The following is a 25,661-nucleotide window of genomic DNA, read 5'->3' on the forward strand; positions in this document are numbered from 1 at the left end:
AAAACCTTGAAATGTATGTATTATTGTATTGAAGTGAATACTGTTTAGCCTAGGACAGCAGCAGCATCTTATCTGGAAGGCCTGGCACTCAGTTATAGCACATGGTCAAGCTTTCCTTTACAAAAGGTATATCAAAAGCAGTTTATCCATGTGGCTCTTTACCTGACTATATCCACCGCAGCAATATCACTAGCGCATCCTCTTCTTGCATGGATTTTACAGCAATATTCAAGACCACGCTATAGGGTGTGTCATCTTGGCTCAGTGACTTTGTGATTGTTATTATAGGATATCTTATGACTTATAATTAGTAATGCAGCTATTAGATACATTGATTTTTAGGTTCAGGAGTCATAGGGACACTGTTCCAGGAATCCACTTGCAGTCCATTTCTGGTCTGTCAAACAAGCAAGTCTGAGTCTTGAAATGCAGGTAACAATAGTTAGAGCTTCTCTTGGTGTTATTGCCTAATTGTGAGGTCAGCTGGAAGATCAGAAGTACTAGTTTTTACTACTACATTTTTGGCATTGGTTGAAATTAGCACTGGAGCACCTAGAGCAGTGGGGTAATTTGCTGTAGTTCTGCTGCCTTTATTTAGTGTTTCTGCAGTGTATGTTCATCTGGGGTATTTCCTGCAGGGTTCTCATTTCCATAGAAAACTGGAAATATTATTAAAAGTTTTGAGAAGTCTGGTCATTTTTAAGTTGTGTTTTGCAGAACTGGAAAAGTCATGGAAGTGACTAAAACCTTACAAGTCATTAATATTTCTATTTGGAAAATAAATGTTTCTAGTTACACTTTACTAATATTTAATTGGCTAGAAATTGCTTCTGTACAGTAAAAATTGCTTGCAGGCACTAGTGTTGTCCAATTTATGAGCAAATTGTTCTTTTGAGGAATCAGTAAAAATCAGTCTAAATGATTCAGGAGTGATTTGCTCTGAATCTTAAAGGAATATTCCCAGTTCAATACAAGTTAAGCTCAATCGACAGCATTTGTGGCAAAACGTTGATTACCACAAAAAATTATTTAGACTTGTCCCTCCTTTTCTTTAAAAAAAAAATCTGGGTTACAGAGCGGCACTTACAATGGGGACCAGAGACAAGTTAATGGGGCCAATTTTTTAAAGTCAGAAATGTGAAGCTTATAAATAATTACATTGTCATGGCAACAAAGTTGTATAATTGGCTATAACTTTATACAGAAAAGGTTAGTAAGTGATTTTATCACACTAAAATTATGTAAACACATATACTGTTTTTGTCTTGTCGCTATACTTTTGAAATAGTATTTTAAAGGTGCAGTATGTAAGATTCATAAACCCTTGTTATTAATGACACTTGTGGCCGTTAAGTGAACTGCAGCAGCTACCTGTTGCTTACGCTCACACTCGTGCATACACTCCATAGGGACGCGAGCGAGCATCGGCCAAAACAAAGACGTAACGTACAAAGAGACTGAACATGATCCACCAGCATCATACTGACAGACTAGGTAGCATAATTAAAATTATACAGTTATGATTGTTTTACTACAAACTTTGAGACTTTTGAATCTCCAGTGCTGGAACAATGCTAAAACAAAGTGTGGATATAGGTCTGACTGTGCAAGTCTGTAGTTTGAAGTAATCACTTTTCTTTGCATGATACATTGACTGCATTTATAAGATAACCAGCTTTATCAATAGCTGTTAGCTAAATTTGGTGGATGATGACAATAGCAGCTTATAAAATAGACTGTACATTGTGTGATTCTATCACAACTGTCATTTTGATATATCGATGTGCTATTGTTTTATAATAACAGAATGTACATATTTTCTGTATAACGTTACACTAATGAATGGAGCTTTTTGCATAATCTTGAACATTGTCTAACATTCATTTCATGTGATATTGTAGTTTACTTTGCTGAATAATTACAGATTAACATTGTTTATGACATTGTTTATTACTGTGCAGGCAAGATCAAGTTAGCTAAAATCACACAGATCAACCCTTATGGCACTATATTTCACATGCTTTGGAGTTATGTAAGGTTTCCTGTCCAATAAGAAGAACGCCAATTTAGGGTCGGTTTTGATCCCCAAAACCGAACGAAGGTCCCTCCAGGAATCAAATGTCCTGCCAATGTTCACTCTAATTCTCGCTCGACAATGATCATGTTCCCGCTTAGGCAGATGGGAAAAAGGTGAATATTACATGAAAATTGTTACATACTCCACCTTTAATGCTTACAGATTGGCACCATTGACTTCACTGGAAGTGCCTCACTGGAACCCAGATTTTTGAGAAGGATATAGCTGCAGGCATAACTCCAAAAAGGGGCGTGAACTCCAAATTGCCATTAAAGATATAGGGAGCCCCTAACCTAACCCTTTCCCTAAACTTAACCCTTTTGGAGTTGGCGCAACCCCCTTTTGGAGTAACCCCACCCCCTTTTGGAGTAACTCCTCTCTCTTTTGGAGATTCTGACCCCATTTGGTGGTCTCCGGCCTGCAGCTATACCTAATTGATATTTTTTGTTTTTTTTTAAAGGAGGGGCATGTCCAAATGAACTTTTGTGGTAATCAATATTATGCCACAAATTTATTTATTTAGCATTTATCAATCTTTGTTAATGTTAGTTAATAAAAATGTAATTGTTCATTGTTAGTTCATGTTAGTTCATGGTGCATTAATTAATGTTAACAAATACAACTTTTGATTTGTAATGTAAAAAATGTATAAATATATGTTGAAATTAACCTTAACTAAGATTTATAAATGCTTAATAATTGTTGTTAACTGTTAGTTCATGTAATGTAATGTAATGTAGTTAACTAATGTTAACAAATGTAACCTTATTGCACCCTAACCCTAACATGTATTGAACCCGTAATATTCCTTTAATTATTTAAAAAAGAAAATCCTTATCCAGTATGACTGGAATGTAGTGGAAAGTTAAAGAAATGAATTGGTCAAAAAGTGTGCGTGTGGCTGTTACTTACATGTGTCCCAAAATATGACAAATACACATAAATTCAGGAACAGTTTTAGCCACAATCACGTGTACACTTGTGTCGCAGGTGCACAGCTACATCTGGATCAGAATTCCAAACAGACACACACACACACAAAGCTTTTTTCTCACAGCTGTTCAATAGACAGTAAGACTTTCAGGTTCACCCTGTGAATTATTAGAGGACATTGTCTTCTCATAAAAAGAAAACAACGGACATAGAAGGATGACGTAAGACTGTAATCATTTACAGTTTCTTGTGATAGCATCTGCTATCACATTGCTGCTTTGACAAACGATTTTTGTCTGCCAAAATGGATGCAGGTTTTGAGGCAATGTGTTTTGTAAATCAACAACAAAAATGGCATTTGGAATCTTTTGATAATGGTGTTCTGAATATACGGGAGAATCACAGGCTGTGATTCAAAACCTTGTGAGCTACCTTTAATAGGAATTATATTGTGTGCATTACTCATAGGAGATTTGATCAGATTTTTAAGCTGTTATCAAAAAGTTTTTGTTTTTTCCAGCATAACTTGTGTGGGGATGCCATTTACACAAGATGCTACTGGTAGAAAAAGTACTTTCAAAGTAGCCATTAATTTCAGTTATGAACAGATTGCTGACCAGGCATATATCGGTAACACTTTACAGTGAGGTTCAATTAGTTTACATTAGTTAATGCATTAGGTAGCATGAACTAACAATGAACAATATATTTATTACATAATTTAGTAATCTTTGTTAATGTTAGTTACGAATAATACAATTGTTCATTGTTAGGAAAATATAATTGTTCATTGTTAGTTCATGTTAGTTTATAGTGCATTAACTAATGTTAACAAATACAACTTTTGATTTTAAAACTGTATATACTGTATATGCTTATGTTAACATTAACTAAGATTAATAAATGCAAAAAGTTTTGTTCATTGTTAGTTCATGTTAAATGATGTTGTTAACTAATCTTAACAAATGGAACCTTATTTTAAAGTGTTACCCATATATCTGATGCAATTGTACACTACAGGCTGTGAAAGCACCAAATATCTGTGATGCTCTTCACAGAAACAATGCACTGCAATTATACACTGTTATGCATACACTCACACACATTACTATGGCATGAAACTCGCCATTCAACTTGCATAAATGTGCATACACACTTAGAGAGAAAGAGGGAAGGTCCGGCTGTTTGGAACCAAAAGATGGCAAGGAGTAGAGGAAGAAAAATTGTTGGAGAGAGGTATTGAAAAACAAAAATGGTTTCATGAAAACTCTTGAGGCCCCAGAAGGAATGAAAGAAAAAGAAAGTGCCTTATGATCTCTGAAAGCCTTTATTTCTTCATTATTTTCATCTCCTCCTTCCATTTTCTTTTCAGACTTGCACACATAAACACATCAATTAGGAAAATACCTCTGTGCTCACGTTTACACCCCTTGCTGCAGACATTGTTACCATGGCGACGGACTGTAAGGAGGCTAAGCTTGACACACAGGAAGAGGTAACAGTATCTGAAGGCCCAGGTAAACACAAAAACAGAGTGAGGATCTTTCCGAGGGCTTGCTCTTAAAGGGACAGTGCACTGCATCATTGGATCAGCTAATTGCATCAAGCTATTTTTTGTCCTTCTTCATTGTCAGCATCGTCTCTTTAAGAACAGTGTGGTGTGGATGAGTTTGAGTTCACAAAATCTTCAACAATTTTGTGCTGTGTGCAATGTGCATGCATGTTTGTTTAAATATTACTTTATCACTATGTTACAGTTGCTGTCAAGGGATTATTCACAACTTTCCAACTTGAACCTTGTGCCCTCAAAGTTTTATAACCACATTTAACCATTACATTTCTGCTTGTGAGTAATGTCATTCTTTCTCAACAAGAGAGACTGTGTGTGGTGTGCTTTATTATAGTTTGAGCAATACTTGTTAAAGACATTTTTATGGTCATGTAGCTAATGTTAGGCAAACAAACAGAAAGCTGGCATAAAGACATAAGTGACAATTACGTTGTTATTTATAATATATGTTGCAATTTATCATGTACTGATGCTGAGATTTTGATTAGGAGTGGGCCAATAGGTTCAGGTGTGCAGTAGAATTACATTGATAAATACAAATGTTCTATCGAGGAGTATTCTGTCATAAATAACCAAAATGTAGTAACTACACCAACAATGAAACTGAGAATTAGTATTTTTTTTTTAACTATACAAATAAGGTTTATAAAATATTCTCACACATTGATCTTTGAATCTAAGTAAAGCTGTGCCAGACCCGTCTGTAACAGTACATGTATTGGATGTAATCAGATTACAAAGTAATCAGTTACTGTAATCAAATTACTTTCAAAAATAGTGTAATTCATTACACTTTAAATTCTTGTTACCAGATTACAGTTACTGACTTTCAATTAATTAAATGACTCTTTAGTACAGTATAGGGTTATGCATATTTCTAATATATTATTTATGAAGAAAACATGAATTATGGCCCCATAATGAGTCATTGTGAAGGAGAATTGTGAGGTGCTGAGTAGGCTTGTGATAGATGCAGTTTTAACGCATAGATAATAAGCTGCTTGCTGCTTGCTTGTCTTTATCTTTTCAAACATATTCATCAACACAACTTTAGTAAAGTGTGAGTGGCAGGCTTTAAGGCCGCTCCCTATACGCATATTACGCAGTCTGCGTAGGGCACAAACTCCCAAGGGGGCACCAGTAACTCCACCTTATGAAGGTACATAAAAATTCTGCAGCGGCAAAGAGCTCAACTCGCACAGTTTTCCATTAAATTAGATCTAAATCACTATCAAAGGACATTATTTAGTCTAGTTGTCACTGGATGATATATTGTTTATATGAATCTTTCATATACCCTAGTTGAAAACTGCATAATAAACCTCTGCATTTCTAATCTTTAAGTTTGCACGGTTACACCAGTTTCATACTCTAAGCTGCACACTCCTCAATGTCATTTCATAAATTCTTCAAGTACAAAAACCTTTGTAACTTTGGACTGCCATCAGCTTGTGTCAGTCTCATCAAAACATTTTTAGTAAATGTTATGTTGCCCCCTTGTGGTCTCCCAAAGCTATTACATCAGGCTAAGCACACAAATTAGGCTTCTAATTTAAATGTCGCCTGATGGCAATATATCGATGCCTCAAAAATGTTTTGAAAAAATGACTTGCTGATCAATAATCTATATATTGATATTTTATGACATCCCTAATGCTGTGTATGACTTGTGTGTAACAATGAATAAGAATTAAATTTAGACATTACTATTTTTAAGTAATTTACCCAACACTGCACAGGACTGATCATGGTCAATATTGTAGGATAGGTTTGAGTGTGATGTGTAGGGTTGTGTATTCTTATGTTAAACTGGACAGGCGTGTGTTATAGCTTATGACTTATGACTGAGAAGCACAGTCGGTTCTGAGTGAATTGATTTAGCAGCACTGACACTGATAGGAATGGGAAGGGCATGTTTGAGTATATAGTGGTTGTAGTATGGAGGAGTACAAGGGAGACACATTGAGGACTACTCAGTGCTATATCTCTGGCTGAGTGGTATCACATCATATGCCTTAGTGATTGAGGATGCCTGCAGCACTGCATTGTGAGCCAGTGAAATGGGGTAGCAGCAGCTGGGGACAGATTGCGACTTGGACAAAGCTTTGAAGGGACATGACGAGACAAAACGTCTTTCTTGAATCAAAGGAGAGAACATATGTAAATGTGGGAGAGAAATCGGTGAGCTATTTTGTCAACATGAAATCAAAATTTCATATTACATATTTATATAGGTTTCCAAATGCAAGTTTCTTGGCTTATTGTGATAGATCCACCGGTGTTTGTTATTCGCACACCAAAATAGTTTTTCTTCATAATCTTTTATCAAAATGTAGATAATTTTCCGCTGATGGCACTTTGTTAGCAAATAGCCCAAAAATATATTTTATATTATTGAAAAACACTCACTTAGCACTTTATTAGGAACACCTGTACACCTAATTAATCATGTGATTATCTAATCGTGTGGCAGCAGTGCAGTGCATTAAATCATTCAGATATTATTCAGGAGCTTTTGATCTCAGTGATTTCAAAAGTGGCATGATTGTTGGTACCAGACGGCAGGGGCGTAGCACCAAATTTTGGGCCCTGGGTACAAACCATCTTGCTGGGCCCCCGTACCAAATATGTATGTATAGAAAACTGACTTCTAAGGGGCCCCCCCTGCCTCGGGCCCTGGGTACTCGGTACCCTTTACCCCCCCAGTCCGACGCCCCTGCCAGACGGACTGGTTTGAGTATTTCTGTAACAGCTCAACTCCTGGAATTTTTACGCAAAACAGTCTCTAGTGTTTACTCAGAATGATGACTAAAACACATCCAGTGAGCAGCAGTTCTGCAGACAGAAACGCCTTATTGATGAGAGAGGTCAACGGAGAATGGCCAGACTGGTTTGAGCTGACAGAAAGGCTACGAACCTTAAGATAGATGAGCTACAACAGCAGAAGACCATGTCGGCACTTTATATGGACCATAGTGTTCCTAATAAAGTGTTCAGTGAGTGTATTTCCCCACATATTTCTGAGCAAATTATCTTCTGTTTACCCCTTATCTGGGCAAGTCCTGCCCATTCCCTTTAGTGTTACACAGTTTGTTAAATTAATCAAGAACTATAACAAAGTTCAATACGCTGAGCCAAAGAAAAACAAAAAAACAGAAGTAAAAATCAACTAACCCTCAAGAAATGCTTGTCACAAGTCCCCCAATATCCTGTTTCCATTTTGTGCTACTAGACAAAATCTGATTGAGAAGATGGCGGTACGATAGCATGCAGCGGATCCAAAATGGCAACCGGTGTTCGTGTTTACCATCTCCAGACACTACTAAAATATAAGATTCATGCAACAACCAAGCTGCATGATGATCTGCAGGAAAAGCGGTGTGCAAGGAAGCGAAAGCACGGCAAGAGGGAGGGGGTCCATGCTAGGCTAAAAACAAACCCTAGCCGGCAGGCACTCCCGTCTAACCTGCTCTCAAATATTTGCTCCCTGGACAATAAACTGGACTACATCCGACTCCAGCAGACTACGCTCCGTGAGTTTAGAGACTGCTGTGTCTTTGTTTTCACAGAGACGTGGCTCAGTGACAGAGTTCCGGATGCTGCCATTCAGCTAGATGGGAGAGCCTCTTTCGTGCCGACAGAAATACAGCTCTGTGCGGTAAGACTTGCGGTGGTGGCTTGTGTGTTTACATCAACACGGAATGGTGCAAGAACTCTACTGTTCATCGCTGTTGGAGCTTGTGACTGTTAGATGCAGACCTTTTTATTTACCATGGGAATTCACCACAGTCATAGGAAGGAAGCACTCTGTAAACTGTATGGGGCTATTAGCGAACTGCTGAACGGACTGTTTATTGTCGCCGGAGATTTCAACCATGCGAATCTCGAGACAGTGCTCCCTAAATTCCATCAGTATGTGGACTTTGCAATGAGAGGGGTGAACACGCTTGATCTTGTTTACACAAACATCCCAGGCGCGTACCGGGCGGAGCCCCGCCCCCCACCTCGGCTACTCAGACCACATCTCTGTTATGCTAATTCTAGCATACAGACCGCTCGTCAGATGCACAAAACCGCTCCAGAATCAGGTGAAAACCTGGCCAGCAGGAGCTATCTCTGTTCTTCAGGACTGTTTTGAGTGTACTGACTGGCACATGTTCAGGGAGGCTGCAACATATGGCGACTCTACCAACTTGGAGGAATACACAGCATCAGTGATCAGCTACATCAGCATTGATGATGTCACTTTCTCCAAGACCATCACCACACGCTCCAACCAGAAGCCGTGGATGAGCTTCCGCCTTCAGAGCAGGTGACAAGGCAGCCCTAAGAACATCGAGGGCCAAACTGTCCCGGGCCAACAGGGAGGCAAAGCACGCACAGGCACAGAGAATCCATAGTCACTTCCAGGACAGCGGCCTGCGCATGTGGCAGGGCATCCAGGCCATCACCAACTACAGGACAACATCAGTTGCCTGTGACAAAGATGCCTCCCTTCCAGATAAGCTGAATGACTTCTACGCTCGGTTTGAGGCGCAGAACAACGTGGTGGCGAGGAAGACCACCCCTCCTCCCAACGACCAGGTGCTCTGTCTTACCACGGCCGATGTGAGAAAAACTCTACGCAGAGTCAACCCATGGAAGGCTGCTGGACCAGACCACATTCCTGGCAGAGTGCTTAGAGGATGTGCAGACCAGCTGGCAGATGTTCTTACCGACATCTTCAACATCTCTCTGAGCAGCGCCATCGTTCCAACGTGCTTCAAGGCCACCACCATCATCCCCATGCCAAAGAAGTCTTCAGTGTCCTGCCTCAATGACTACCGTCCCGTCGCACTCACACCCATCATCATGAAGTGCTTCGAGAGGCTTGTCATGAGGCACATTAAGACCCAGCTGCCCCCCTCACTAGACCCACTGCAGTTTGTGTATCGTCACAACCGTTTAACAGACAATGCCATCGCCACCACCCTCCATCTGGCCCTCACCCACCTAGATAAAAAGGACTCATAAGTTTGAATGCTGTTTAGACTTCAGCTCAGCATTCAACACAATCATTCCTCAGCACCTGATTGGAAAGCTGAACCTGCTGGGCCTAGACACATCCCTCTGCAACTGGATCCTGGACTTCCTGACTGGGAGACCTCAGTCAGTCCGGATCAGGAACAGCATCTCCACCACCACCACACTGAGTACTGAGGCCCCCCAGGGCTGTGTGCTCAGTCCACTGCTGTTCACTCTGCTGACTCACGACTGTGCAGCAATGCACAGCTCAAACCACATCGTCAAGTTCGCCGATGACATGACCGTGGTGGGTCTCATCAGCAAGAACGATGAGTCAGCAAACAGACAGGAGGTGCAGCAGCTATCGGACTGGTGTAGAGCCAACAACCTGTCTCTGAATGTGGACAAAACAAAAGAGATGGTTGTTGACTTCAGGAAAGCACATAGTGAACACTCTCCACTAAACATCGACAGCAACCAGCATTGTGGATGACACCACACACCACTCACACAAACTCTTCACCCTCCTGCCGTCTGGCTAGAGGTACCAAAGCATTCAGGATTTGTTTGACTGTACTTTCAAAGAATAGGGGCCTCTCAATCACAAAATAATGTTGTGTTTTCCATGACTGAATCAATCCCGCCCTACATTTTTCCCATAGAATAATTTGTTTCACATGGAAATCGGTCAAATTACGGAAGCAAAATGGGTTGTAAATATTATTTCACAGTGACTGTCATACCATCTCACAAAGCAGAAAATGTCTTGGTTACTGTTGTAACCTCCATTCCCTGTTGGAGGGAACGAGACGTGTTGATGTAGTGACACAAGGGGTCGAACTTAGGAGCCCCAAACACCTATTTGAGAAAAGGCCAATAAGAATTGCCAAGTGGAATTTGCATGCCACTCCCCCGGACATACGGGTATAAAAGGAGGTGGCTTGCATCCACTCATTCAGGTTTGTGCTGAGGAGCCAGACCATTTCAGCGGGTAGTTCAGTGTTTTGGCAGGAGGGACACAATGTCTAGTTCCCTCCATCAGGGAACAGAGGTTACAACAGTAACCAAGATGTTCCCTATCTGTCACGCACTCAACATTGTGTCGATGTAGTGACACTAGGGGTCCCTATACAAAACACTATGACCAGCTGAACTGTGTTACGTGGATCGGTGGTGCCTAGTAACAAATGCACACAGCCCCATCGTAACCTTCCCAACGCCGCACATAAGTCGTACCCCAAGGGGGGGACAACACGTACTTACAATGGGAATAGGCTGCACCAGCTGTTTTGACCTTTTCTCCTCTTTTTGAAAAAACGAAAATTCACTTAGCTGAGACCAAGATACATTTGCGCCGGGGAAGGTGTTCTTTTCCCCACGGAGAAAAGACACCACGGAGACCACATCCCACCTGAAGGGGAGGTTAACATGTGGAAAATAACATGGACTTACCAACCCGGAAAACCACATATGGAAAAGAGTCCCCGCGGTAGGTCCTACCTGGAAGGGAGTGTCTGCATCTGCTGTGCAATTGAGTTCGCCTTGGATGTGAGTGGCCCACAGCGACTTCAAAGGAGGAGATGGCAGGTGAGTTGCGAGATGTGATGTGAGTGTAAACCACCTTGGCTATTTATATAGGCTACCATCGCCGTGTTTTCCATCCAGGCTAACAAGTTCTTGCCCTGGATCAACAGCCGAAACCTCCTCAGAGCCAGCAAAACTGCCAGCAACTCGAGGCAATTGATATGCCAACACAGTTGAGGTCCTGTCCAGGAGCCCAAGGCTGCGTGCCAGTTGCAAACGGCGCCCCAGCCTGACTTGGACGGGTCTGTTGTGACAATGACATGCCTGGACACTTTTTCTAGGGGAACCCGATCCTGTAGAAGTGCCAGGTCCGACCAAGGGCTGAACATGTGGTGACAGATCGTTGTTGGCCTCTCGTACCAGACAGTGGAAGCCCGGCTGTGTCCTCCACGTCAGACTGTAACATCCTGCTCTCTGATGTTTCGATCGAAACCTCATGAGTGGTGGTGGCGTAGTGGCTAAAGCACAGGGCTGTTAATCAGAAGGTCGCTGGTTCAAACCCCACGGCCACCACCATTGTGCCCTTGAGCAAGGCACTTAACTCCAGGTTGTTCCGGGGGGATTGTCCCTGTAATATAATTGCACTGTAAGTCGCTTTGGATAAAAGCGTCTGCCAAATGCATAAATGTAATATAAATGTCATCCTCCTCCCGAGCCCGAATGAGACATCAAGTTTGCCCTGGGGCGAGCCACCTGACTTATTCATGAACTCGACCGGTGGAAATGAGTGTGCTGGGGAATGGGAGGTTTGTGGGGATTCACCCAGAGGAAACGCTCCCATTAATGTCCCCAAATTGCCCCCAACGCTAGCGGGGAGTGGCTGGAGTGGCTTTCTCTTTATGAAAGAAAGAAAGCCGCGACCGCAACATTGCCATGGTCATGTTCTCGCAGTAAGTACATGAACCATCCATATCCACCACTGATTGTGGCTGTCAGAGGCAGAGAGATAACGACCGCACCCAGGAACTGCACATAAAGGGAAAGGCATCTTTAAAAAGATGCTCTCCATCAGTGCTTACTCTTTCAGAGAACATTTACTCTCTTTTAGTGTGGCTGCTGAAGCATCCAGGGGCATTCTCTGCACTTATCTGTGTGAGAAAGGGAGAACCCGCTGTAATGCGCCATATATCCAACAGCCGTTTAACACTTTTGTCAGAGGTGAATGGAACGCTAGTGGATTTCACTCAACACTGCTCGGCTATGAAGAACAAATCTGAATGAGTGAATGCAAGCCACCTCCTTTTATACCCGTATGTCTGGTGGAGTGGCATGCAAATTCCACTCGGCAATTCCCATTGGCCTTTTTTCAAATATCTGAGGTGTTTGGGGCTCCTAAGTTCCACCCCTAGTGTCACTACATTGACACAACTTCGAGTGAGTGACAGATAGGGAACTAGAGCTGTCAATTGATTAGAACTTTTAATGAAATGAATAATTACATGAATTATAAATTAATCGCAATAGACGCATTTATAAACATTTGCAGAAAAAGACCCCCAAATAACAATAATTAAATATGTGATTAAACAAATATATAAAAATAATATAAATGTAAAATATATTAGTAATGTAATTAAAATGCATTGCATATTGTGGCAGACAAGTAAACCATTTATTAGACAATACAAAAAGTATCTTTTGAAGGCAATTTATTACTTCCATATCATAAGCCTCTCATTGGCCTAGAATGCACAGCAATGCGTTTTGCAATTAAATTGTCAATCTGTCCAAGATTAAATGTATTATACAAGCTTTTCAAATTACACATCAGTATACACAAGCATCAAACGGGTGCTTTTGGAGCATCTCACTTTGGTAGCGTCACATCATAAACTTTTTTAGGTCGCTGTCTCAAGTTAAACATGGTTTAAAACGTAGAGAAACACTTCTCGTGATCCCTGCATGTGTTGCGCCATCTTTGATTTTTGATGGGAATGAAAATGAGCCTGTGATGTTTAGACTTATCATCTCTTCAATGATATGCACTGCATAAAGCTAGCAAAAAGCTCCTAGATCAAATTTTATTTTCCACAACTCATGTTGTCTGGAGTTTTTTGACTGCTGAAATTTCTTGGAAAGATATTTTTTGTCAATGTTTCGTCAGCGGAATGATCCAAAAACACTTTAAACTACTGTTCAACCCATGTACGTCTGTCCCGTACTGCCTCGTTGCCATTCCCATCAAAAATAAAAGATGGCGCTGCTGTGAATATGGTCTATACAGCTGGAGTTTCACTTACTATCCCCTGCTGAACACAAGTGGTACTTTAAGCTTAAATTGCTTAGATGGTAGGCATATTACCTATTACGGTCCAAGGACATGATAAACTGCATACATTTTTAATGCATTATTTTTTTAAATAATCGCACTGAATCAACACATTAAATCAGGAGCTCTAAAAATAACTTAAAAATAAACAACAGTACGTCGACATAAACAGACACCGATAGCAGGTACCACGTCTACTTTCTTTGTCATTCTGCCATTGTGTTTCGAGAAGCATCACACTTGCTGTGCAACCCAACACTACTTTCCACTTTTAGCCTGTAACAGATCCATGTTGATCTCTCACTAAATGTATCCACTCTGTGGTGTAGAGTGACCCTCTTACCCCAGCCATTTCACCAGGAGCTCCCACAGAGAAAGACATTCACACAAATTCAGCTTTGGGTATACACAAACACATTGTTAGACACAGAAAATACAGTCTGGTGATGTTTTGCTCTTGGTTAGTGAGGTAATCACTTTTTAACTTCAGAAATACCAAGAAGAGACTTGCATACTGTCATGGAAACAGACAGAAATTTGCATGTTCACATTAGAAGTGGGAATCATCAAGGACCTAGCAATATGATGTCATATCGATATCTGGGTTGCAATATGATCATATTGTGATTCAAAACTGATATATTGCATTTTTTACTCCTTTCTCATTAATCTTCATTGGAATTTGGAGCTTTGCACAGCAACAGCTGATATTCCTGCGTTTCTTTATTGTAGAGCTATAAGTAATGCAGAGCATTGACATGACAGTAATGGTAATAAAAAAATGATGAGGGAATATCACATGAAAACAAGCTGTACAAAGGATCTGCACGAACATTCCTTACAAAACAAACATGACATTCTTTTAGCTCATTCTGAGTTTGTATTTAGGTTGAACAAATATAACTGATTATTCACTGACATAATGCTGCAGTACATTTTTTCTTCTCAGTAGTGGTCAATCTCTTTTTATCCTCAAAGAAAATTATGGTTAAAATGTAATTAAAATATCTATTATTGGCATTAGAATACAGTATTGTGAGGTAAACGAAACAGTATCCCCCAATTCACATATACAATATATCAGAGAATATTAATGAATTGAAAAATGAATTATGGTAGCTGATTATCAAAAAGAAAGTTACCGCCTTGAACCATACCCTTTGTTATGGTACTCACGTTAGTGGAATTACTTACTGTATATTTAATGAGTACTGTACAGTCATACATAAGCCATGCTTTTTCCAGTTACTCTTATCTCCATTTTTATGTATTTACATGTTTATGATTTATAATAACTTTCTGGCTTCAGGAAGTGTATTGCACACAATACAAACCAAAGGTCCCTTGTCTTATCATTCTTTAAAGCTGTTACATGGGAACCGTCTCACCATGTGATTCAGTCATGCCGGATAAACTTTGCACCTGCAAATTTGCATTTTAATCGGTATGTTGATATATATTCTGTAAATATTTTTCTTTAAGATGGTTTTGGGTTGTTTTCTTAGATCTAAAAATGTAAAGTTTTAGACAATGGTTTTTAATTGGTGCTCAAGATACTCACAAATGGTTATGTCGTAACATATTTTGTACGATGCAGAAACTATTATACTATATTGAATTCTTGAACATATTGTAACGCGAACTTGAGCTTTTGGAAAGTGGCTATATAAATAGAATGTTTGATAATTCAAACTTATTTATAATACAGTTTATTGTGTAAAGCCTCTGTGACTATTCTCAAACTGAAACTGATTAGTTGCCATGCAGTCTCTACTTTATATTACACATGATCACTTCTATATAAAAGTGTTTATCTAGCATTTGGCTTGTCATTGTTTCTTGGCTTTCCCTTTGTTCTACCTATTTAAAATTGTGCTTCTTAGGGTCTTGAGGTCATCTGGTCACCACAGGTGTTAGTCGAGACACTAATTTTTCACCTGATATAACTTCATTCCCTAGCCTAATATCTGTTCTGATCATCAGTCTTTCATTTACATTTGCATTGAAATACACATTCAAATTCCTGCAAAAATATCCACAGGAATCTTTTGTCCATACAGTAAAAAATACGTATTTAAATATAATCATAATAAGTTTAGCACTATCTTCTTTGACTACTTAATGACTATTTATCACCTTTCTTTCCTCTCTCTTGACCCCACTTTTTACCAGAGCGGCGACGGCAGGGCAAATTCCAGCCATTCCGACGTCTATTTGGGAAGAAGAAAAGGAGGGAAGCAGAACGGTTTGAGGGATCTGAACTTAAACCTAGCCATTCCACAAATGATGTTTGCAATGGGGTGGTTTCAGTTAATGAAGAGAATGATCAGTGTCTAAGGTAAAAAAAAAAAAAAAATTATTTGCAGTTTTACTGGTCTGTTGTAAGTAAATATGAGGCTATGCAAAATAGTATTACTTTCATTTAAGTAGCATGAGCAATTTGTAATATGTATATTTATCCTTCACGGTTAAGTATCCTGAAACTTTCTAACCACTGGATTTAATATTTATGGGATTATGTTTTCTCTTGAAATAAGGAGACAAAGCTCATAAAATCAATCATATCTTGTGTCAAGTAAAAGTTGGAGTATAGAGTTGTTTAACTGATGGACTGCGTATTAAAAACAGTAACAGAAGGAGCATACTTATACCTGTGTTCAAAGGGAGCTGAACACCCTAGGGTCTCGAGCTTTTTCACACGAGAGTGTATTTATCCCTGAGGACTCAGAGAAGGTGTATCCAGGGCAGACAATGTCCCAGGAGAACGTTTCAGACAAAGTCAAGAACATTCAGGTGAGACTGTTTACATTACTTTATGTTTACATTACTTTACATTAATGTAATATAATAATATGACATTAGCATAAGACATCTGATTACCAATAATGCCAGAGTAAAAATTATTTATGAATATGATGAAAAAATAAAGCAATGTTTAGGTTGGTATCATTATGACAAAGTGATGGCTAATAAAAGTTTTGCCTTATTCGAATAACAGTAAGGCCAAAAACATGGTTTGCTTTTGTTTCTATGCTTTTCAGAGGCAAATTGGACATAATATCAAGTTTGGTCAGAGACCCCCTTCACTTAGGAAGAGTGAGGGAGATGACGGTAGCTCAGATGAGGAAGAGGTACCACAAAGTCCGTTAAAGGTTCTTGCTCAGGTGGAGTGTGAGCCACAGCAATCTGAAGCCATGGAAAAGGTAAATTAATCCCCAAATTATTAGCTATTCTTCATTGGATGCACCAATATGGAATTTCTGGACCGATATGATAACTGATCCGTTTATTTATTTATGATCTTTTAACCTGGAACTTCTAGCTAAATGATTTAAAGCTACTCATTTAAAAATAGGTAGAATTTAAAAGCTTTGATAATCTGACCAACTCTTTACTGCTGCTATTTAAGGTTTGCCATGTGTATCTATGTGCCTATATTACAGATGTATGCTGATCTGATTGAGAAATAAATGACACGCTTAAATAATAAATTACAAAAATAAATACATATGAATACACTTACATAAATAAAGAACTTCTAACAGATTTAATGCATTATACTAAAATAAGGCGATAAACATCATGTAACGAACAATAAACAACAATGTACACAATCTCAAACCCTAATCTCTGTATAAATGGTGTAATATTTATGCCGACAGCCAGACAGCGAGTGCAATGGTTGTTTATGTGTGTGATGTACACCACCGGTCAAAACGTTTGAAACACTTGACTTAAATGTTTCTCATGATCTTAAAAATCTGAAAATCAAATATTTATTAGTAAAATACAAGCACATTAGTTTCTATTCACAAACTAGTGTCTTTAACCATCTCACCTCACCCCGTGAAGATTATTTCAAGATCTATGCACCGCGTTACATAGTTGTTTGGTCTTATTTAACTGTGATTTTTAATCACAATCTTTGATGTAAGTAACAATACGCTATTATTCATATCCGAATTCATGAAGTAATAGGCGAAAATGATTGCCCCCAAATAACATACATTTGCGTTTTAATTTATTGCTTCATTAAAAAAACAGAATATGGGAAAAGGCATATATTTACTTATAGCTGATGATCCTGATAAAAACCAGCCCCAAAACTACAGTATACAACAAGGTGCTGAGATGTTGAAATAATCACAGAGGGACATAAGTTTGTCTTGCAACACTAGCCTGGGTCTCACTGTCAGACATGCTGTGTGTGCGCACATGCACTGCCGCTTGAGGCTGCCCGAGTCCCTACATGAAGGAAAGAAGCTGCAGGTGGTCAGATATTCAAGGCTGCATGTAAATAAATCGTAACAAATTATCTGTGAAAATATCTGCGGTAATTCCACTATCTGCACGGTAATAATATTTAGATTTTCTCTGTTATCAGCCAATAATATATCATCTGCCATCATATAGTGCATACCTAATTCTTTACATACAGTCACAATGTCTTATGTCAGTTTCAGTTTAAATGCAAGCTTAGACCATCTATGTGTTTTTTTTTTGTGTGGAAAATCAGTCAGTTTAAGATGAATGTTCGGTTTTACAGAATACGTTTTCCTCACTTGGAAAAATTATAATATACTGTTAGACTATCAATACACCGATTCCATAGACTTATAACCTTTATCAAAAGATTGCTTTCCCATTGACTTCATTTTGTGTGTTTTTGCTTTATAATTAGGCTGATAGCCATGATTTGGTCCAGTACAGAACTCCAGTCAAATCCCCACGCACTAAGCGCCCACCTCCACCTGGTACAATTGAGTCCATCAATCTAGATGCTGTTCCTCAGTCTGTCCCACGCTTGGACAACACTGCTGCCAAACACAAACTGTCTGTCAAACCAAAGAACCAGAGGGTGTCTCGCAAACACAGAAGGTTTACACAGGTAAATGTCAAGGTGATCTTCACACAGTGTTTATTTGGATACCTTTGACATTTGAAGATGTTAAAGAAAACAACTATTTTATTATATTTCAGGATTTTCATGAATTGGATCTCTCTGAAATGCAAGAGGAAACAGAAACACAAAAACATGAAGAAGTATTTGATTTGTCAAAAGAGGACTACAACAGTATGCATAAGAGCAAAGAAGATTATGAGCTCACTGAGAAATCCATTAGAAAGCAACTTCATGAGGAGGAGCAAGCACGGCTTGAGCTTCAAAGAAGGGAACAAGAAGAGAGAAAGAGGGAAGAGCAATGGAGGCGAATGGAGGAGCAAAGGCTAGAAGAAGAGAAAAGGCACATACAGGAAGAAGAACGAAGGCAAAAGGAGGAAGAGGAGAGGAAGCAACGAGAGGAAGAGGAGAGAAGAGCAAGGGAAGAGGAACAGAGGAGGAAAGAAGAGGAAGAGCTGCAATTAAGACAGGAGGAGGAAAGAAAAAGGCAACAGGATGAGGAAAGAATGAGGAAAGAGGAAGAGGAAAGAAGAGCAGAGGAAGAGAGAAGGCGGAGAGAATTTGAGGCAGAGAATTTTCTTCTGGAAGAGGAAAGAAAAAGAGAGCAGGAGGAAACAAGGAGAAAGGAGGAGGCAGAAAAATGTAAGATTCAGGAGTTAAAGGAGAAACGACAGAATGAGGAAGAGCAATGGCTACGTGAGGAAGAAATACGCCATCAAGAGAAGGCGGCTGAGAGAAAAATCCAAGAAGAAGAAAAAAAGAGGAAGGAGGACAGAAAGAGGCAAAAGCAAGAAGAGAAAGCAGCTGAGGAGCAGGCTAGAGCCACTGACCTAGAATGGAAAAGAAAGGCAGAGGAACTGCGATGGAGAGAGATGGAGGAGAGACAAAGACCCTTCACTTTCAAGGTGTCCTCAGGTGAGAAACAGATACTCTTTCAAAAGGTCAACCTCACCCCTGTTACTCCAGGAACTGGCCAACAGATTGAAACAACAGCTGAAACCAGGGAGGGAGCTAAAGGCCTTTCACCAGGATGCGCTGATTCACCTACTCTGTCTTCATCTCTTTACGTCCCTCATACTGCTATTCTTGTGACAGGAGCCCAGCTTTGTGGAACTGCAGTCAATCTCGATCAGATCAAGGATACAGCATGCAAGTCCCTTCTTGGTCTTTCCGAAGACAAAAAAGCTATGGGCACTCCACCAACCAAGAGCAAGACTTCTCCAGAACTTAAATCTGGAAAAACCAAATCCTTATACGAGTCTTCCGTATCTGCAGACCAATCCAATACTGAAGTACTAGCGGAATGGGCAAGTATCCGATCTAAAATTTTTAAAGGTGCTGAAGATGTAAAATATGATGAGTATCCAGATCAGTGTCGCAAGCAATCCAAGAGCAGACCAATAAGTGAGGATCTACATACAGTGCCATTCTCTCACACTAACCTCAGAAAAACCTTGTCAGTCAGTGCTAAGTTTTCCATTACCCCAGCCAGAAAGAAATTTGCTGATTCTAACAGGAACTCAGAGATTTTCAGTCAGGAAGAAAGAGAGGGTGAGAAAACAGAATTGGCACCTCTAGAAATTAATTCTGTCCAAAAGGTAGAGTTGCCCTCTATAGGTACCAAGAGCAGGGGAAGTAAGGTTGTCCGTATTGCAGATAGTGCTGAAGAATGCAAGTTTGCCAAAGACCTCCCTTCCTTTCTTGTTCCTAGTCCGCCACATGGATCCCCCAAATCACAGAGATCTGAGACTAGGTCCCCAAGTTACACAGAATCAGAAGACTCAGACACAAAGAATGAAGGGGATCAGAAGGATCTAAGTGGTAATGAGAGGCCCTCACCTTTTGGAATCAAGCTGAGAAGAACCAACTTTTCTGTTTGCTTTCATAATGAACAATCTGCAGAGAAGAGGAAGAAAAGGTACAGTGCAGGTGACAGCTTTGAAGGGGTCCCAGTTCCCCTAACCTCCATTGACCAAAACTCTGACACCTCTACACCCTCTGAAAAGTCAAGCCCGGCTTTTCCCCAACAAGAGACTTCTGGACACCGACCCCCTGCAGCACCTAGTATAGAATCTCGAACCAAGATGGTCAGAAGTACAGTCCCTTCAGCACACACTGAAAGTGACAACTTTGTCCCCAAGCCTCCACTTTGCCAAAAACCACCTACCTCCCCCAAACCATCTGAAGGTGCCACACCTCCACCCTCTCCTCTCACGAAACCTGGCAGAAGGACTTCTGGGGACAGGGAAACAGGGGAACTAGAACAGGTAGCTACTGAGCAGAGCAGTGATTTTAAGGAAGAAACTTCAGCATCTGTACCATCCCAAAGAAAAGGAGAGGATGAGCAAAAAGAGAAGAAGTCATTTTTTCCATCCATCAGCATCCCGTGGAGAGAAAAAACAGATCGCAGGACAGAACTCCTTAAAAGAGGTCTGAGATACTCAAGCACTGTAGACCTATACACACAGGATCTTTGCATTATTGAGATCCTGGTAAAGAGTACTAGAAAGATTAGTAGATTCTTGTCCCTTCTTGCACAGATTTTTAAATTTCTTTCTACTTCACAGAAAAACCCTCTCTGCAGACCAGACACTCCCTGGACAGCTCACGGACACAGGAGAAAGAGGCAGGACCACTGTGGATCACTCTGGCACTACAGAAACAGAAAGGATTCAGGGAACAGCTGCAGAACCGGGAGGAGAGGAAGTGCCAGAGAGAGGCTAAGCTGGCTGATAAACAGACTAGAGACAGAGAAATCGTATGTAAAACAAATATATAAATGGCCACACAAGCTACAATAGCAACAAGCTACACAGTTGGTGTTGTACTAAATGTTGTTAAATTAAACTAGTGTTAAAACAACCCTTATGTTTTAGTAGCAATTGGGAAAAACATAGGTGTTTTTTGTCTCTGAAAGGTTGGAATGGACAGTCCTACAGAAGATAAAGGCATTGGAAGTTCAAGTCCCCCCAAGCCTCAAACAGCAGATGAGATTAAGAGACCAGACACACTCCTAGCCCGCTTTGAACGACGCGAGAACTTGAAGAAAGCCATTACCTTGCCCAGCTCAGTCACAGGTGACAATCTATTTGATTGTGTTTCCCTTATGCAGCTGTCTACTGGGGTTGTTTAAACATTGACTTAAAAGTGTCATGAAACACTAACCTACATTTTCTGAGATGTTAACAGATATGTGTGTTGCACATGATAGAAGAAAATGGTAGCATCCTTTATTTAAAATTTTAGCAGAAAGTGGTTGATTTAGTAATGTTTTGCTCTATTTTCAATGTCACAGGATGTGACCAATAACCGATACCATCTGACATGAATGTAATTTCGTAAACATTCAGCACACAAATTAAAATCACATTATGTTCTAGTGAGATTAACCACAAATGCTGTGATTTAATGAAATAAATATATAGTTTGCATGTGTGGCATGCTTCAAATGTGAGTGCTTGTGAAGGTGTGGAACGACCTGCTTTTCCAGACTGAAAAGCTGCCGTCATCACATAGAAACACTTCAAAATAAAAGCTGTCAAAACAAAAGCTCAATTCAAATAAAAAAAAGATGACAGAAATATATCACTACTGTAAAGTTATGTAATATTCACTGTATTACTACTACTACTGATAATAAGAAATCAATATTAATTGTAATATATTTAAGCAATATCTCACATCTGTGATGCTCTGTTATGCAGCGTTATATTTGACAAAATATAACTTAAATCCTGTATTTTGGACTGTGCTGTGAGATAATGTTTATAAAGGTGCGTACACACTGCCAGCGACTTTGTCGCTGCAAGTCGCCAGTGGCTGGCGGTGAAGTCGCATGTGGGCGTTCCCACTACTGGTTGCCTAGTAACGTTTATAAATTACATTCACGGATGCCATTCCATTGCTGTTGACAGCGAATCTCTTTTCTTGCCACTAAAAACAAAGATTTTGGAGGGAAAAGACTAAATATAAATGGAATCAGTACATAAAATGCTTTATATCAAAGATGAATGAGAAACCAGAGCGGCTGTTTATCTGCGGCGAAAATGCAAATGCCGGTCTGTCTGGGTCCATAAAATCCCTGCAATCTCAGATACACCTTTCCACGCAGTATTTTTCTTAAAAATGTCCTTGTACGTGGGAAGAGACATATCATAAAGCACTGGAAAATTTCTAACAGCAAGAATTAGCCTTTCATCCATCTTTCCGTTACTGCAGGAGCTGAGAGATAGAGAAGGATCACGTGAGCTCTCCCGTCTTCTCTCCTATTGGCTGTCGCTTCCGTTAGTCGCTCCAAAGTTTAACTTTTCTCAACTTTGTCGCGTCGCTGGACACGCCCACATCTAGCGCCAACGGTCGCGACAGCTCGTGTCGCCGGAAGTCGCTGTGCTCGTATTGAAAATGAATGGTATGGAGTCGCTGTCGCGCGCGATGTCGCTGGCAGTGTGTACGCACCTTAAGCATTTATTGTGATAAAAAATTATACATTATGTTGAAAAATAAATGTTATATTTTCAATTGATTATGGATCCCCATATAACTGTTATATGATCCCCATGGACTACACTTCCCATAATTCCCTACTCTCATCACTGCCAGCTGTCTTTCATTGTCTTCACCTGTGTTTCATTAAGTCATTAATGAAAATTGTATATAATGCTCTGTTGTTTGCTTGTTCTGGGTCAGTTGTTGAATGTATGTACTTGTATGTATCTAGACCTACCGTGTTTTGCCCATGCCCTTCGTGGACGTTTTCGCCTGTCTATATTTTTGTCTCCCCTCGTGGATGTTTTATTTTGTTCCTGTGTCTCCCAGTTATTTGTATTTGTTTATTTTTTTTTTATTAAAATCTAAAGCTACACTTAGATCCAGCTCTCTTGACTTCTTCCCAGCATTACACACTTACTGTAAGTGAGTAAGTTGATCCTAGGCCAGGAGTGTTCAAAACTGGCTTCTAAAAAGTTACTTAATTTGAAAAGCATTCACATATCTTCAATACAGAGTACCACATATTGGCATTTATTTGCACATTAAATTACAGATATAAAATGTGTGTCAGTGTAATGAATTGTGAGCTTACAAACAGTGTAGAATTTATTTGTGCATTTTGTTACTTGTGAGAATATTTGTTGCTGTTAAGTGCAATGCAATAAAGCTGAGTGACTGGGTCCGACATCCCCGGCATTTTTTAGAATCTGTGATGAGAGCTCAACTGTGCTGAAACAAGGGGTTTCATGACCCTTTAAGGGTCTTCACATTCATGATCTGATGCTTTTACTACAAAGACATTCAACCCCCCTAAAATATAGGAAAGAACATGCTCTCAATAAATGCTATACTTAATAAATAACTCTAGTGACTAACAATGAAAAATACTTTAAATAGCAATTTGGTGAATCATAACCATGTTGATTTTGTTTATTTTGACAGTTGAAATAACAGACTCTGCACCCTCTCCGCCGGCAACGAAGGATGTGACAAAGCGATTCCCTCCTGGTGACACTACCCAGGTTTCCACTGAGCCTGCTTGGCTCGCCCTAGCCAAGCGTAAGGCCAAAGCCTGGAGCGATTGCCCACAGATCATCAAGTGATCCAAAACTTTTGACCCAGTGTTAACAGCAAATAAGTATCATCCCCTTCATCCACATCAATTAGACAACACTGCACCCCAACTCACCTCTGGCTCTGAACAGCAACAACTTTACACATCGCTATTTTACTTTTTCCCTGAACATTCTACAAGTTACAAGCTACCAGGCATTTTCTAATAATTGGTATTTAAGAATGAAAAATGTATTGCCGTAATGACAAAACATTGTGCCTATAGAACTGTACTATTTAGAATTCTGTCAGATGATGGATTAGATAACAAATAATGAAATGTATCACCTTCTCCAGAAGCCAACCCTTGTTTCTTCTGGTTCTCAATCAGTACAAGCGATTTTTGCAATAATGTACAACAACAGTATATTTAATCATTTTCAGTCGCAGCTAATCAAACACCTAAAATCTTTGTCAAGCAGAACAGACCTTCTAACCTTAACAGTCGTCAAAGTTCAGTGATCTTGTTCATCAGTGTATATACACAATGCATGTCAAACTGTTGATCCTAGAGATGTTCAAAATTCAATACAATGTAACACATTTTAAATTAGATAAGACACTATGTTGTTGCTTTGGTGACAATTCTGGGAAGCAATTCAAGGGCTAATAATAACAGTTGGTGAATCCTAAACAAATTTGTCTCACTCCAACAAGCATGTAAATCAGAGAAACAGTTTTGTATTTTTTTTTAACTATTGGTACAGTTTCTCATGTATTCACTCAAATGTGTTGGCACCACTAGTCCTTGTTGATGGACAGATATGGTCTTCATTTTTTCTTAACTTATTATATTTGATATCTTGGCAAAGAGCAAAGATCTTCACTGTGTCCGCGACAACTGTGAGTACTGTCCTTTAACTATTGCTAAAAATCATAATTAATATGATATGTCAGCACTGTTTACTCGTAATTATCTAACTCTGAATTTCAACATTTCCATTACAGCATAGTATATATACCGTTGAGCCGTGTTGTCAATTGATGAAAAATCTACTTCTTGCAGTGTCTATAGCCGCCTGCCTCCTTAGATGTGGTTGCCTAGGATGACAAACTGCTTGCTTGCTGTAACATAAACAATGCTATACTGAAGTTACGTGTGCTAGCATCTCTTTTACTGCTACTTAGCGAAACCTGCAAAATGGCTAAGTGATGGGAGATCAGTGTTTCAAATGAAACGCCCCAGGGGGAGTCAGAACAAGAGGTCTAGCCAATGAGAGGTTCCTTTAGAAAAATGGGAGCAATTCCAATGAGTGAATGGAATATTATTGGACATCATCTCTATGTCCTAACCCCAGGTTGCATCAAGGGGATTGTCACTGTAGGCAAAGCTGTACATGAAGGTGAACTGTAAGACACTCTGGATAAAAAGTGTCTACTAAATGATGGACATTACTAAATGGAAGCCTTGATCTCTCAGCAGAGCCACTGACCCCACTATCTAATGTAATGTTGTGTGTATGTAATGTATGTAGGTATGTATGTATGTATGTATAGAGGTGAAATGGAATGGACTGTATTCCTTTGGAGATTTCCTTAACATAAGTCGCGTCACTTTGTTTTTACATTGGTCATGTGCAATAGTGTAGCATAAACAGTGTTGTCTGTGACATGAAACAAAAATGGTTTGTTGATAATTGCACTTTTTGTTCTACTTTAGAAATATCCATTATTGAAAAATTGACGCAAAAATTATGAAAAATGTAGAGAAAATTAAAGGTGT

The 25,661-nt window shown here is 39.7% G+C and overlaps 1 protein-coding gene across 1 annotated transcript in view; it reads left to right on the forward strand.

The window, feature by feature from the left end:
- cracd (capping protein inhibiting regulator of actin dynamics) overlaps nucleotides 1-25,661 on the forward strand; it is a 39,933-nt gene extending 14,272 nt beyond the window's left edge. Inside the window, exons 2-9 of the mRNA XM_052095338.1 lie at nucleotides 15,610-15,775; nucleotides 16,101-16,230; nucleotides 16,479-16,640; nucleotides 18,119-18,325; nucleotides 18,418-20,767; nucleotides 20,905-21,095; nucleotides 21,255-21,414; nucleotides 23,768-25,661. Of these exons, the coding sequence (XP_051951298.1) occupies nucleotides 16,189-16,230; nucleotides 16,479-16,640; nucleotides 18,119-18,325; nucleotides 18,418-20,767; nucleotides 20,905-21,095; nucleotides 21,255-21,414; nucleotides 23,768-23,928 (3,273 nt within the window). The 5' untranslated portion in view covers nucleotides 15,610-15,775; nucleotides 16,101-16,188 and the 3' untranslated portion in view covers nucleotides 23,929-25,661. The remainder of the gene's footprint in view (nucleotides 1-15,609; nucleotides 15,776-16,100; nucleotides 16,231-16,478; nucleotides 16,641-18,118; nucleotides 18,326-18,417; nucleotides 20,768-20,904; nucleotides 21,096-21,254; nucleotides 21,415-23,767) is intronic.

Source organism: Xyrauchen texanus, chromosome 28, assembly GCF_025860055.1.
Source record: "Xyrauchen texanus isolate HMW12.3.18 chromosome 28, RBS_HiC_50CHRs, whole genome shotgun sequence".
In the NCBI taxonomy this organism is placed as follows: Eukaryota; Metazoa; Chordata; class Actinopteri; order Cypriniformes; family Catostomidae; genus Xyrauchen; species Xyrauchen texanus.